The 16342-nt window shown below is 35.6% G+C and overlaps 1 protein-coding gene across 3 annotated transcripts; it reads left to right on the plus strand.

Annotated features, from left to right (window-relative positions):
• The first annotated feature begins 3074 nt into the window (after positions 1 to 3074).
• LOC140833126 (multiple organellar RNA editing factor 3, mitochondrial) lies at positions 3075 to 6622 on the plus strand. 3 transcript variants are annotated; one of them, XM_073197565.1, is made up of 6 exons: positions 3075 to 3257; positions 4213 to 4332; positions 5487 to 5838; positions 5949 to 6046; positions 6127 to 6192; positions 6275 to 6622. In XM_073197565.1, the coding sequence occupies exons 1-6, from the start codon at positions 3131 to 3133 to the stop codon at positions 6439 to 6441; spliced, it is 930 nt and encodes a 309-aa protein (XP_073053666.1). In that variant the 5' UTR covers positions 3075 to 3130; the 3' UTR covers positions 6442 to 6622. The 3 variants fall into 3 exon arrangements, with proteins under 3 accessions (XP_073053666.1, XP_073053665.1, XP_073053667.1); XM_073197564.1 differs by having other exon boundaries at positions 3078 to 3257; positions 5475 to 5838; XM_073197566.1 differs by lacking the exon at positions 4213 to 4332 and having other exon boundaries at positions 3094 to 3257; positions 5475 to 5838.
• The last annotated feature ends 9720 nt before the right edge of the window (positions 6623 to 16342 follow it).

Here is a 16342-nt window from a genome sequence, read left to right on the forward strand (position 1 = left end):
GTCTCCCACTTTGTTTTTCTCGAAGAGTATATTGCGTTGACACCAGTTTTTCTCATCCCTATTTGGTTTATTGATTTTAAAATTGTTGATCATCTTTTTTCGGTTATTAATTTTCTAATTCACTTTGAACAAATTCCTCTTACAACCATCGTGTGTTCCTACTTTGCATAATACTACTTTTATTGACCAAAAAAAAAAATATTTTCATTTATCTCAGTTTCAGTAAAGCTTTTTATTTTAGTATACTCAATCTATGTAAGTTTGAGTAAATTTTCTGTATAACATTAATATTTTTTTTACTTGAAGATGTGTATCATGTGAGAATGGCTTTTTCTTGAAGCCAAATCAAATTTTTTTTGTTGTTGTCGAGCTTGGTGTTTTTTGTAGTGATGGAGGCCTCTAATTCAACTCTAGCTGAAAGTGAGTGAGGATGTTCAATATTTTACATTAATTTTTTTATGTTATTAGGTGTTCAATTTCAATCATCTCTTAATTATCTCAACTCATCTACGTTTATTGAATTTTTCTCCTACATTGAAACACCGGGTAAAAAAATCAACATCTTTCTTTTAATATCTCATTCATGCATTTAAAATTTAAAATTGTTTCTATTTTTTTGCTTTCATGGTGTTGTAAACTCATGAAGGTTTAATATATTAGACTCATACATTCATAACACACGCAACGCGTGTGCCTCGATGGCTAGTATCATATAAACTGTCACCGATCTATCGGCGACGGTTTTTCATGGACCGTCGCCACCTGCATCGGCGACGGTTTCTTTCTAAACCTGTCGCTAGTTGCGACGGTTTTAATACTGTCCGTCGCAACTTGCCACGGTTTTGTCTTAGCCCGTCGCTATGATTCTATGTATACCGAAACTCTCGAACATTTTTTTACGCGATTTTCACCTATCTCTGGTAGTAACAATACTCTATAAATTTTTCGAATTTTCGGTTTTTTATTTTGTTCTAACTATTTCTTATTTATTTTGTATATTTGCACCAGCGTTACGCGGAAACAGACATATCTTCGCGCAACATCAGGTTTTAAAGTTTTTTTTTTTTTTTTTACAGTAAATTTGATACATGATTTTGATTTTTGCGTAGTAATTTGTTTATTTGTGTAAAATTAATTTTTATTTCTTCGTGGTGTGGATCAGGTGCATTTTATTAAACACCGTCGCTATATCAAGCGACGGTTTTTTTAAAAACCCGCCTATTAAGATAGCGACGGTTTTTACATATGCCGTCGCTTAATATAGCGACGGTTTTGCATCAACCGTCGCTTATTATAGCGACGGTTTTGGAACACCCGTCGCTTAGTATAGCGACGGGGTATCCAAACCGTCGCTTAATATAGCGACTGTTATCATATAACCGTCGCTACGTTTAGCGACGGGTGTCTTTTAAACCGTCGCTAGGTAGCGACGGTCTTCTTCAAAACAACCGTCGTTAAAAAGCGACGGGAGATGAAAACAGTCGCTTTGAAAAGCGACGCTGGGTTCTGTTACGGACCGTTAAACCGTCGCTTTTACCTTTTAGCGACGGTTAAATTTTTTTTTTTTGGAGAGCAAGAACACAAGTACATAAAAAGATAAATAACAAAAGATAATAATAATAAAATTGTTATTTTAAATTTCGTTGGAGTTCTTTTTATTATAATAATATTATTAATGTTATTCTATTATGTATATTTATTAAGAAAAGCTAAAATACATAACATAAAACATTTATTTATTATCTGCATAAAGTGTAATAATTTATTTGAGGTGGATACATGGAGAGAGAAACGAAATGTTATTAAGAATATTTAAGTTATAAAAATATTTAAGATCATATAAGATTTAATAATTAACGATATGATTTAAAATAGGCTAGGACAAATGATTTGTCTAATCAAATAAAATGTGTTCGATTTTTTTTTTCTGTACTTTCTAATTTTAATCGTTTAGTATATTGTTAATTTATGAGCTTACAAAATATATTTTATGTCATGATTGCTAAACAAAAAATTCAAATATTTTGTCCAAAATTTCTCAACTAAATATGATACTGACATGAGCACACTTTTACTGATGAAATAATCTCCTTCAAGTGATATAACAAACAATATGAGTTAACTGGTAACACAATTGACATATCTTAAATTATGCATACACTAATATTTATTATTTGACGTATACTCTCTCTAATGTTTATTTGTTATTTAATCGTTCGTCGTTTTTTTCCGAGTTACAAATCTTAAAAGTCTCAAAATTTTAACATGTGATTTAGACGATAATCAAGGAAACTCAATAAAAATTGTTGTACTTAATGAAGTTTTTCATACTTGGAAAAATATTTTTCTCACATTACATATATTATTCACGGTCAATTTAGTTTCTATTTACGTTTTAATTACACATTTAAAATTATCATAATATCCAATTTTTCAAAATTCATTCATCTAATATGAAACGTCTGCTATTCGTTTTAGTATCTTTATTCATATGTTGAAATAATTCTTTGAGCAACGTGGCATGAGTTGGAGTATCTTTGGTCATATTTTTCATAGCTTCTTTAGCTGGTCCAATAGCTATTACTCCGTGTCTGTCATAAGCCTTTCCATCCGCAAAGAAGTCCTCTTTACCCCACCATTTTATTAAAAAATTTCTTATTAAGATAGTAAGAGTATATTTTATTTCTAATTTTCTTTATTCTTGTCTTGTATCACATATTCTCATCTTATGATCCAGGGAACATTGTAGTTGATGGTGAAATGGAGCATGACAGTTAATCCATCTAGTTGGCTATTAGCCTGTTGAAACTTATTTCATATGTTTTTAACATTTCTAAGAAGACTAGATGGCATTATCCCCATGAAAAGAAGAATTTTTAAACCATGTTGGTAAAAACTGATTATTATCATCAAGTTGAAATTTTATCCATCATGAATGTTTTCTTTGAGAATTCTCATATATAATAATAGTATCTCATGCAGTGATATAATCGTGATAATTAAACATATTTGTAAATGCCTGAAATGTGTTTAATTGTCTTGCTTGTCCAAGGAGTAATCCCCAATTAGCAGCTGTGATAATTTTCTTAATAATCATTTTATAGAAAGCAAAATCACGATTTCTATCCATATGTTGAATTTCAACGAATGGGAGATTAAAGAAATAAGATTTCAAGAAAATCGTTCGCAGAGAATAGTACAAGATTTATTTCCGCCAATCCCAGAATATTTGGTGTTAAGTGATGTATTCACTCAAGGTATATTCATAAATGCCTTATGAATGTTTATTTTTTTTCAAACCATACGAATGTCCTAAAACATTATTTGAATGTCAAAATAAAAATTTTAAAACTTACGCTGCGTTTTAGACACGATAAAACCGATTTCCAACAATCCATATTTCTTATAAATATATGAGTTTATTTGTGAATTTATATTGATGTTTTTTCATCTTTTTCTTATGGTTGGTGTAGTTGTCCATGTTATAATTAATTTTGGTTGTTTAATGATTGATTACAAAATTTTATGTCATGCTTTAATATATGGTTATTATCATTTATTTTTACTTCTTAAATAGTGTTTTATCCTTCTCTTTTCAGATTTGCGTCTTTTGGTTCAATTTAAATATTATTTTATTTGTTCGGAATGTCTAAAATTATTTTTTGATAGAGTCGAAATTATTTTGTTAGAAACTTTATTTAATATTTTATATATACATAATAAATATTTTTAAAATTATATATTTCTCATGTATTTGGATTTTGGACCTTTGGACACGTCTATCGAAACTTAAAAGTAAGCAAAATATCAGTTTAATTGAAATAATCGATCTAAATCGAAAATTCGATTCAGTTAAATCTTTAGTTCGATTATTTTTTAATATCAGTTAGATCGATTTAATCGGTTAAATTTTTATTTTGAATTTTAAAAAAGAAAAAACTTGTATGAGACGATCTCACATGTCGTATTTTGTGAGACGAATATCTTATTTGAATCATATATGAAAAAGTATTATTTTTTATTGTGAATATTGATCGGATTGAGTCGTCTCACAAATAATGATTCGTGAGACTGTCTCACAAGAGACGGTCTCTTTCAAAAATAGGTTGAACCATTAAAGATTTATATATATATAAAAAAAAACTATACGGGCCGGGCCTTATATTTTGTTATTTTTGTATTGGGCTTTTTTATATTGGGCTCACACGTCAGACAACGAAAAACCCCTTCGCTTTCATCCATTCACAGACCATCCGCCATCGTTATTACTTCTCAGTTCTATTCCCCGTCCTCACTTTCGAATCTTCAACGGAAAATCGATACTTGTGAGAGGTGATTCTCTGTTTTCCTTTCTTTAAATTATGTTTTTTAGACGGATTTAAACTTCTAAGCTTTGTCTATGTTACCTTCTTTTAGTTATGATTTTTCGATGGATTTCAACTTCTATCATAATCAGTTTGACCATTCTACTTTTCCAAAATATGTTATTATTGTGATTTCTCCTCCTGTAGCTCTATGCGTGCGATCGTGGGAAGCATTTCATGCTTAATTTACTCAAGTCTTGTTTTTTGTGTGATTACTGATTTGTGAGAACAAAATTGTTCCCGTTGAAGTCCAAATTCATATGGTTTTGAGGAAATATTTGTTTGAATTTTGAAAAGTAGTTTCGATTATTTGGGAATTTCGGATAACTAGTTATTTAAATTCTAGTCGTTTTGGGAATTTTTGTTTAAAAGTCGCAAACTTGTTGAATTTAAAAGCCTAAATTGGTATTTCTAGATTTTAGATTTAATAGTTAAAATTATTGGAAAATAAGTAACTCAAATTAATGAGTTAGATTAATTTGGGAAAATACTTGCATGCTGCGCGAGTGGCGACCGTGATGATACTTAGTTCTTGAACTCACTTGGTATCGGTTATTCCATTGTCACCGCTCATGCATCACATTGCATTCTTAGTTGACTTAATTACATGTTATTTATTTTTCGTCGTGATTTTATTGCTTTGTCATATTGGGTTCCGACCCCTGTTTTCGGGTGAAGTGGCGCTTAGTGAATATGTATGGTGAATCGAGTTGTGGTGTTGTATTCTCAGATATTTTTATATACTATATTATTGGGATTTTGATTCATTTACCGGAGTTATGCCCCATATAATTGTACTATGATGTTTTATGTTGTTTTGGACTTGATTATTGTGTGTTTGAGCTGGGTTGACTCTTCGTGTGAATTAGTCTTGGCAAGTGCGACCGTATGCATATTGTATGACGTAGTGTATTTTATTTTTGAGCTTATACTATTGTCTAATGTGATTTTTTCGGTATGTCTTATTTGCGAGCAGTTTATGCCGAAATATCTGTAAGCCTAAAAAGGAAAATTCTCACTCGTTTTCGCTGTTTATACTAATTAATTTTTATTGTTTGATGACAAATATTAATCAGGAAACGGACTAAATTTCCCTGTTTTATTTTTCAGCCTTTGTGACAGTGGGATCAGTAGTCAGCATTATGGCGGCAAGACTTTTTGCCACGCGGCGTGCATTTGCCTCCTTTCTCTCACGCTCCCGTGGACGCACCTTGCCTCTGGTCCCATACCATTGGACCTATCTACCTGACCCGATTGCTGTACCTATCCGATTGAGGACGTCAGGATCTGGTTATTCTCCTCTGAATGACCCTTCCCCAAACTGGAGCAACCGGCCTCCGAAGGAGACAATACTCCTGGATGGATGTGATTACGAGCACTGGCTTATAGTTATGGAGTTCACTTCCGACCCTAAGCCCACCGAAGATGAGATGATTGATTCTTATGTTAAAACCCTGGCCTCCGTTATTGGGAGGTATTCTCTTTCTCATCCTCAATTGTTGAAAAATAATATAATTCTACTTTGTAGAGCGAAAAGGATTGTGATGAAATTCGTTTGTTTAATATGTAACAAACATGTTGTAGTGAAGAGGAAGCAAAGAAAAAGATATATTCAGTTTGTACTACGACTTACACTGGGTTTGGCGCGTTGATCTCGGAAGAGCTCTCCTACAAGGTCAAAGGTAGCTAGTTACTACTTGCCTGACATTTCCCATGTAAATCAAGATCCATGAGTGATGGTGTTTGCTCTTCTTGTTGATAGGACTTTCCGGTGTTTTATGGGTATTGCCCGATTCGTATCTCGATGTCCCCAACAAGGACTATGGAGGTTGGTTGGTCTGTTTAAATACTTATCCATCATCCGGCTTCTACTTCTCTTACTTATGCGTAGTGGGTTGAGTCATTTACAGGAGATCTCTTTGTTGATGGAAAGGTCATTCATAGGCCACAATATAGGTTCACTGAAAGGCAGAATTCAAGGACTAGGCCTCGCCCACGCTACGATAGACGTCGGGAGACTATGCAAGTTCAGAGGGGAGAGGCCTTTGCCTCGATTACGGAGCGCAACAAGAATTGAAGGCAGGTGTAAATCCAGAATCCTTTGTGATGGAGTTTGCTTTTGGATCGTGGGTTTTGATTTGTACGGTTGTTTATTCAATCTTTTGTTCGAGCAGATTATGTAATCTACACAAGTGATGAAATCTATTTGTAACATCGTCACCAAATTTATGAGCGAATACTTGCTTTCCGGACCAACATTTTACCTCGTACCACCTTTTACTTTGCCGGCTCGTTGAATCCATCAGCCCACGAAATGAAGCAATCAGACATCGAACACAAACAAAAACAAAGCTGAGTTATTCGACGATCATTTCCAATGAGCTCCCCCTTATAAATCAAAATACGACCCTGAACCCCTCATCTCCTTCACACTCGTTGGTAACGACGGATTTCGCAGTTTCGCGATGGGTTGATCTTAGGACATGTTAGATAGAGAGGTAGGACGTTGTATGGGTGATTAAAGAGGAAAATCGACAAGAGAATAAAATCTTTTAAAAAATTTCAGGCTACAGAAACCAAAACAGAAGTTCAAAATGACATTGATATAATAAATTCACAAATAAACTCGTGTATTTTTAAGAAGTATAAATATAGATACAAATTTATAGGGTATATATTGTCACGCCCCGGGACGGGGGTTGGTTGACACCGGCGTTGCTCTCAAATTTTACATTCGAAAACAACAAACCTCAGAAGTACAGAATTTCATAAACCAGTCTTTTATTCATAATAATCACTGTCTGTTACAACTCAATGACAAATGTTTTACAGCGGAAATGTAAAACCATAAAATTACAATGTCTGAACAGATGCAGCGGAATACAAAACATAAATCAGAACTAAGAACAACGATCTTCATCATCAGCCCCAAAACTGACGTTGCTCCTCTTCTTCTATCAACTCTTCCTCGTTCTTATCTGAGATGTGGTTTGGTGGGTGAGTGATATGATTGTCACTCAGTAAGCAGGGGCGGGAATAACTCCCAGTTTTCGAAAATCATTTTAATACAGAACAATATTTCAAGAATATGCAGAAACTTTTACTTTCAGAACAGGAATCAGTATTCAGAAATCAATAGTCAGTAATCATTATTCAGTAATCAGTAATAAGAAGTTTAACAAGTAAGCACTGAGCACGTTCGTGAATTTCATGGACTAAACTGATATCAGTCCCCTATATGTTCTCTTCTCTAAGGGATGAGACCAGTAATCAGTAATCAGAACTCAGTAATGTTCAGAATATATATTCCTACCATTAGTTCACTAAGTTTCAGTGCTTCAAATCAGAAATCGAGAATATACTTTGCTTTAAAACAGAAATCATCAAACGGGTTTCAAGATATTTATACATAAGCCCACTTACAGTAATTTGCTGGAGAGTTTCGGTTGAATTCTGGAAATAGTTTTGCTCTCGCTACTGCTTTCTACTGCGTGAAAATAAGCACTCTCTTATCTCAAATATTTCAAGTGATAATTCAAGATTTGTGTAACACCAATTCAGAGTTTGAGGGCGCTATTTATAGGCAAATATTCTGACTGTTAGCTTCCCATTTAATGGCCCTAATCTGCTATTAACAACCTTTATTCCGTGATAAATGCTTCAGTCACAAGTCTAAGCTGAATCAGTAACTGTCTGCTGGAATATCGTTCTTCTGCTGCTGGATTCTGGTCTGCTGGGAGTCTGCTTTGCTACTGAAATGCTGGAAATTCGGGTTCTCACATCCCTCCCTCCTTATGAGAAGTTTCGTCCTCGAAACTTGGTTGAACATGCTCCTCAAAGAGGTAAGGGTATTGATCTCGCATCTTTTCTTCCAACTCCCATGTAGCTTCTCTTTCGGTGTGGTTGGACCATTGTACTTTGACATATGGAATAGTTCGTCGCCTCAGTACTTGGTCTTTGAAATCCACAATTCGAATCGGGATTTCTTCATACTTCAATTCTTCGTTTAGATTGCTCTCAACCAGAAGTGGTCCAGCTTCTAAAATGTGACTTGGATCAGAAATATATCTCCTCAGCTGCGAGACGTGGAATACATTATGAATTCCTGACATGTCGGGTGGGAGTGCTAATCTATAAGCAAGTGTTCTCACTTTCTCAAGAATTTCAAATGGTCCGACGTATCTGGGATTCGGTTTACCCGCCTTATTGAATCGGATTACACCCTTCATGGGTGACACTTTCACATATGCCTTCTCTCCAATTTCGAATTCCACGGGTCTTCTCTTCAAGTCAGCCCAACTTTTCTGTCGATCTTGTGCAGCTTTTAATATTTCTTTGATCAAAGCAACTTTATCCACTGTTTCTTGGATCAGTTCGGGTCCCACGATGGCTTTTTCCCCGACTTCATCCCAATATTGTGGTGATCGACATTTTCGTCCATACAAAGCTTCGTATGGTGCCATTCCAATGCTGCTGTGGTAACTATTATTGTATGCGAACTCGATTAAGGGCAGATGTTCGCTCCAATTACCACTGAATTCCAAGGCACATGCTCTCAGCATATCTTCTAGAGTTTGTATTGTCTTCTCTGTTTGACCATCGGTCTGAGGGTGATATGTCGTACTAAGAGTAACCTTAGTCCCCATAGCTTGTTGAAAGCTCTTCCAAAATCGAGATGTAAATCTAGGATCTCTGTCTGATAGTATGCTAGTTGGTACTCCATGTAATCGCACTATCTCATTCATGTACAAGGTGACTAGCTTATCCAAATTATAATTCATGCGGACAGGTAAGAAATGCGCAGATTTTGTGAGTCTATCTACGATTACCCATATTCCGTCATGACCTTGTCTCGACTTTGGTAAACCAACTACAAAATCCATAGAAATATGTTCCCATTTCTATTCCGAGATTTCTAATGGTTGAAGAAGTCCACCAGGTCTTTGGTGCTCTGCTTTGACTTGTTGGCATACGTGACATTTAGAAACAAACATTGCCACATCCTTCTTCATTCCACTCCACCAGAAATATTTCTTCAAATCTCTGTACATCTTGGTACTGCCAGGATGGACTGAAAACTTCGACTTATGTGCCTCAGACATTACTTCTTGTCGCAGGTCATCGATGTCTGGTACGCACAATCGTCCTTTCATCCACAAGATTCCTTTCTTATCTATATCAAAATCTGGTGATCTCCCTTCTTTAACTTGCTCTTTTAGTTTCACCAAAGCGGAATCTCTATCTTGACTTATCTTGATTGTCTCTCGAAGACATGGTTGTGCTGAAAGTGATGTCAGGATTACCTTACTCATATTCTTTCGACTTAAAGCATCTGCTACCTTGTTGGCTTTGCCTGGATGGTAGCTTATCGTCAAGTCGTAATCCTTTATGAGTTCCATCCACCGTCTTTGTCTCATATTTAGTTCCTTTTGAGTGAACAAATATTTGAGACTTTGGTGATCGGTGAAAATCTCACACTTGGCTCCATAAAGATAATGTCTCCAAATCTTTAGTGCGAATACCACTGCAGCTAGTTCGAGGTCATGCGTTGGGTAATTTTGTTCATACGGCTTCAACTGCCTTGATGCGTACGCAATCACCCTTCCTTCTTGCATGAGTACACATCCTAAACCTTCTTTAGATGCATCACTGTAGATTGTGTAGTTCTTACCTTCCACAGGTAATACTAGCACTGGTGTGGATGTAAGCTTCTTCTTCAAAGTCTCGAAGCTTTGCTCACATTTTTCACTCCATTGAAACTTAGAGTTCTTCTGTGTGAGCTTGGTGAGAGGTATGGCTATTGAAGAGAATCCTTCAACAAATTTTCGATAATAGCCTGCTAATCCCAAAAAGCTTTGAATTTCTGTCACATTCTTTGGTCAAGGTCAATATGAGATTGCCTCTACTTTCTTAGGGTACACTGATACTCCTGCTGCTGATATTATGTGTCCCAAGAATGCGACGCTCTCTAGCCAAAATTCGCATTTCTTGAACTTGGCATACAGTTCCTTCTCTCTCAGCGTCTGGAGTGTGAGACGGAGATGTTCTTTGTGGTCTTCCTCACTTGCCGAATATACCAGAATATCGTCGATGAATACCACAACAAACTTGTCAAGAAATGGCTTGAGCACTCTGTTCATGAGATCCATGAATACTGCCGGAGCGTTTGTTAACCCGAACGGCATCACTGTGAACTCATAGTGTCCATACCTTGTTCTGAAGGCTGTCTTCGGAATATTGTCTGATTTGACCTTGAGTTGGTGATAGCCTGACCTTAAGTCGAGTTTGGAAAAGACCGTAGCTCCCTTGAGTTGGTCAAACAAGTCATCTATCCTTGGAAGTGGGTATTTATTCTTGATTGTGATTTTATTCAGTTCTCTGTAGTCGATACACAATCTCATGCTTCCATCCTTCTTTTTAACAAATAGGACAGGAGCTCCCCACGGAGATGCGCTTGGTCGTATCTGTTTCTTATCCAACAACTCTTGAAGTTGCTCTTTGAGTTCCTTATATTCTGCTGGAGCCATTCGATACGGTGCTTTTGAGATTGGTGTAGCATTGGGCACTAAGTTAATCTCAAATTCCACTTCGCGATCGGGAAGTTCGCCAGGGAGTTCTTCAGGAAAGACATCCGGAAATTCTTGTACTACTGGAATCTCTTCAAGCGTAAGTGTGGTTTCTTTCTTTACCTCGCTTAACATAGCTAGGTAAACTTCTTCTCCACTTTTCATGGCTGTCCAAGTTTGAGAAGCAGAAAGGAGAGTCTTTCGTTCTTTGGTCTTGCCATGAAATAAAAGTTTCCCTTGGTGTGGAGCTTGGATGGTTACCGTCTATCCATGACAGTCCACTAAAGCATGATTCTTGGCTAACCAATCCATTCCAAGAATTACGTCGAATTCCACCATGTTTAGTTGAATAAGGTTTGCCTTGAAATTCTGATCTTCTATGAGAACACTAATATCCCGATATAGAGTGTGAGTTTCTAAAATTCGATTTGCAGGGGTGGCTACTCTATATGGTTCTTCTAAGTTATCAGGTTTCGCTCCTAATTTCTTGGCAAATCTCTTAGACATGAATGAATGCGTAGCACCACAATCAAATAACACATAAGCAGGTATATTATTGATTAGAATGGTACCAGCTACGACATCATTCGAGTTGTCAGCCTCTTCTTGAGTGATAGCATAAACTCGAGCATTGGGCTTGTTCTCCTTAGGCTTGCTTGGAGTTGCTCCGCCTGCTGGACCATTCCTCGGATCTGGAAAAGGGCATTGAGCAATGCGATGACCCATCTTTCCACAACAGAAACAAGATCCCGAATTCTTACGACATTCACCCGTGTGAGTGAATCCACAATTTTGGCACTTGACTCCCTCTTTTCTTGATGGAGAAGAAGTGGTTCCTTTGGCTGGATAACTGGTGAATTGGTTGCTTGGGAACCTAGGCCTCTTGAATTGTTGGCCCTGTTGGTACTGACTTGACTGAGGACGTTTGAGTTTGTTCTCGCCTTCACGCCTCTTAATATCGTTCTCAGCCCTGATGGCTGCTCCCATCAATTCATCAAAACCGTTGGGCTCGATAACGGCAAGGGCAGATTGAATACGGCTGTTCAATCCCTTCTTGAAGCGATGCATCTTCAAGGCCTCGTCTCCCATGATGGTTGGGGAGTAAGTTCCCAATGAGTGGAACTTGGATGAATACTCCACTACAGTCATGTTTGGTTCTTGAACCAAGCTTTCAAATTCTGACAGCTTCTGCACTCGAACTGCTGTCGGAAAGTACTGTCTCAGGAATGCCTCTCGGAACCTTTGCCAAGTGATATGTCCCGCCTCTAACATAGCTGGTGAGACTCCTTCCCACCATTTGGCAGCTTTATCCACAAGAAATGGTGTAATCACATCTACCTTGATCGCTTGTGGAACCTCCAGGAGTCGAAGGTGATTCTCGACCTCCTTCATCCAATTTTGTCCGACCTCAGGATCGGAGCTTCCATCAAAATTTGGAACTCTTGCTCTTCGTAGAGCCTCATAGTGCTGCTTCGTTCCATTCTGAGCTGGAGGTGGTGGTGGTGGCTGATTAGCATTTGGGTTGACAAACCCTTGCAGCGTAGTTGCCACAATCGTGGCTATGGCCATCAAATCGGCCTGACTGAGTCCAACCGCTGGTGGTGGTTGTTGTTGTTGTTGCTGCTGCGGTTGTGCATCCTCATCGTTGCGGTTGTTGTTACGGTTGTTGTAACGAGGGTTGCGGTTGTTTCTCACTGGTCTTCCGTCCATATCCTACAATTATGAAAATTCTAAGGTTTTGGCAGAATATGAACTAAACAAAAGAAACACAATGTTTAAGTAATTGCTCGAGAATTAAATATGAAATCAATTGATAGAAATAAATTTTATTGATTTCTCAAGAAAGTGCAATTACAACTGAACTTCGAAAATGAAAACAGAGATGCAAATAGAACAAGTGCTATTACAAAGAAAACAACTACTGATAGGCTAATCTACTACTTCTCCTAATCCCAAATCCATAGGATCCTCTTCAACTTCTTCTTCTTCTTCTGGATTTTCCTCAGGTTCTTTTTCATGGTTGGCTATTACTGCTTGTAGATGTTCAATATGACCATGCAGAACTGCATTCTGGTCGCTAAGAACTTCAACAGTACTCTGCAACTCATGAATTTGAGCATCAGTCTGCTCACTATACTGATTGTGCTGGTGCACGAGTTGATGATTTTGATCCTTGAGTATTTGGATCTTGTCAACTAGTGTATCACGTAGCTTGATGAATTCTGCCATAGTCTCTTGGGATATTTCAAACTCTTCTTGAGCCTTCTTACTCCTCTCTTCTGCCTCATGTAGATAATATGAGCATAACGTTGAACATCACAACTCAAATGTTCTGCTTGACGCTCTAACTCATCTTTGTCCAACTTTAGGCAGTAGTTATTCTCTTTGAGTTTTTCTAGCTTCCTCTCTAAGCTCTTAATGTAGCTACTTTGGTCTACCATATCCTACATCCAAAAACATAAGGGTAAAGGTTCAGAAATGATCTCAAGAATATAGGTTGAGTTATAGACAAATACTGGAATGAACGGAATCAGTACTACCTATACAATTAACAACAGAAATAGCTCAAAAATTTTCGGTCTCAGAATTCCGTGAAAAATTTACTAAAAATCCTTCACATCAAGAACATGAATGGTACCAAGTTTGGTGTAAAATTACTAAGCCATTTGGAAATTAAAATCCCTCAAAGTTTCGAAAAGTTGGAAAATTTTACGGAAATGATGATATCCCTATCTAAACGAAGGATTTTGGGGTTCGTCGGTGGTGGTAGATTGATGAATGGTTCTAGGTTAGGTTCTCCTCGTCGAGAGCTTTCCAACGCCTACTTTTAATAGTAAAAATTCCTCTTGGATCAAAAGTTATGGTCGTTTGAAGTTTGCGCGAAAAACACCTCAACTTCCATGCCATTTGCAAGGTCTACTGCATTCGCTTGCTGGAATACACTGTCTACTGCAATTCTGATGCTACTGCAATCAGTCTGCTGCTTTTCCAGCATATATATATATATGCTACTGTATTCTGATTTACTTCTCTACTGATTTTCCTAACTGCACGTAGTTAGTCTATCCTTTCAGTAGTCTATACAGTAGCTTATTTCAGTAACTTTCAGGACTTATTTTCAGAAGTCTATAAGAACTTATTATTTCTAGTTCCTCCTCCCCAGATTATGAAACCCGGTTCTGCTCTGCTACCACTTCAATGTCACGCCCCGGGACGGGGTTTGGTTGACACTGGCGTTGCTCTCCAATTTTACATTCGAAAACAACAAGCCTTAGAAGTATAGAATTTCAGAAACTAGTCTTTTATTCATAATAATCACTGTCTGTTACAACTCAATGACAAATGTTTTACAGCGGAAATGTAAAACCATAAAATTACAATGTCTGAACAGATGCAGCGGAATACAAAACATAAATCAGAACTAAAAACAACGATCTTCATCACCAGCCCCAAAACTGACGTTGCTCCTCTTCTTCTATCAACTCTTCCTCGTTCTTATCTGAGATGGGTTTGGTGGGTGAGTGATATGATTGTCACTCAGTAAGCAGGGGCGGGAATAATTCTCAGTTTTCGAAAATCATTTTAATACAGAACAATATTTCAAGAATATGCAGAAACTTTTACTTTCAGAACAGGAATCAGTATTCAGAAATCAGTAGTCAGTAATCAGTAATCAGTATTCAGAAGTTTAACAAGTAAGCACTGAGCACGTTCGTGAATTTCATGACTAAACTGATATCAGTCCCCTATATGTTCTCTCCTCTAAGGGGTGAGGCCAGTAATCAGAACTCAGTAATGTTCAGAATATATATTCCTACCATTAGTTCACTAAGTTTCAGTGCTTCAAAATCAAAAATCGAGAATATACTTTGCTTTAAAACAGAAATCATCAAACGGGTTTCAAGATATTTATACATAAGCCCACTTACAGTAATTTGCTGGAGAGTTTCGGTTGAATTCTGGAAATAGGTTTGCTCTCGCTACTGCTTTCTACTGCCCGAAAATAAGCACTCTCTTATCTCAAATATTTCAAGCGATAATTCAAGATTTGTGTAACACCAATTCAGAGGTTGAGGGTGCTATTTATAAGCAAATATTCTGACTGTTAGCTTCTCATTTAATTGCCCTAATATGCCATTAACAACCTTTATTCCGTGATAAATGCTTCAGTTACAAGTCTAAGCTGAATCAGTAACTGTCTGCTGGAATATCGTTCTTCTGCTGCTGGATTCTGGTCTGCTGCTGGATTCTGGTCTGCTGGGAGTCTGTTGGAATTTTTCATTGCTACTGAAATGCTGGAAATTCGGATTCTCACATATATATTATAAAAATAGAGAAGTTTATGGTAATTCCATAAAACCACAATAAAAAATATAAATACAAAACAAAACATAATACTCAAATATATTTTTCTGCCTCCAAATTTATTCAACTCTCCACTTAATAAACTATTTAAAAGAGTCAATGTTCGAAAATTGTGAATTGTCTTTTAAGTTGTTCATTAATTAACGGATTTTAATTGATTATTAATATTAATTTTTCAATAATATATAATCTATTTGTTTATATTACCTATATATTAATGGACTTTAATTATTAATTAATGGATTTTAATTGATTATTAATATTAATTCGAGAATATATAATCTATTTGTTTATATTACTTATATATTAATGGACTTTAATTAATTCAATAATATATAAAAATATAAATCTAATCTATATTTATATATCTTTATCGTTCAATTAATTCAAGAATATATATATATAAATATAAATATAAACCAAATCTAAATAATAAAATAATATCATTTATTTATTTTAGTTTTTATTTTCTTTATTAGTTAATTAATAGATTTAATTATTTTTCATTAATTAATGAATTTTAATTATTAATTAATTATTAATTCAATAATATATAAATATAAATATAAATATAAATCTAATCTAAATATATATATATAAATCAATAGAATACATATACTGATATACATATAAATAATAAATGCGACATATTTATATGTATATATATATATATATCATTCATGTAATATATATATATATATATATACATATAAATATGTCGCATTTATTATTTATATGTATATCAGTATATATATATATATATATATACTGATATACATATAAATAATAAATGCGACAACATTGCATTTATTATTTATATGTATATCAGTATATATATATATATATATACATATATATACATATATATATATACTGATATACATATAAATAATAAATGCAATGTTGTCGCATTTATTATTTATATGTATATCAGTATATGTATTCTATTGAGCGTAAATAACTAGTGATTAGTGAGGTGATCAAAGGCACACTAGCAATGGCAAACATTGATGTGACGTTGATTGATACATTCCAACATGATCAAAA

Source organism: Primulina eburnea, chromosome 5 (assembly GCF_022965805.1).
Source record: "Primulina eburnea isolate SZY01 chromosome 5, ASM2296580v1, whole genome shotgun sequence".
NCBI lineage: Eukaryota > Viridiplantae > Streptophyta > Magnoliopsida > Lamiales > Gesneriaceae > Primulina > Primulina eburnea.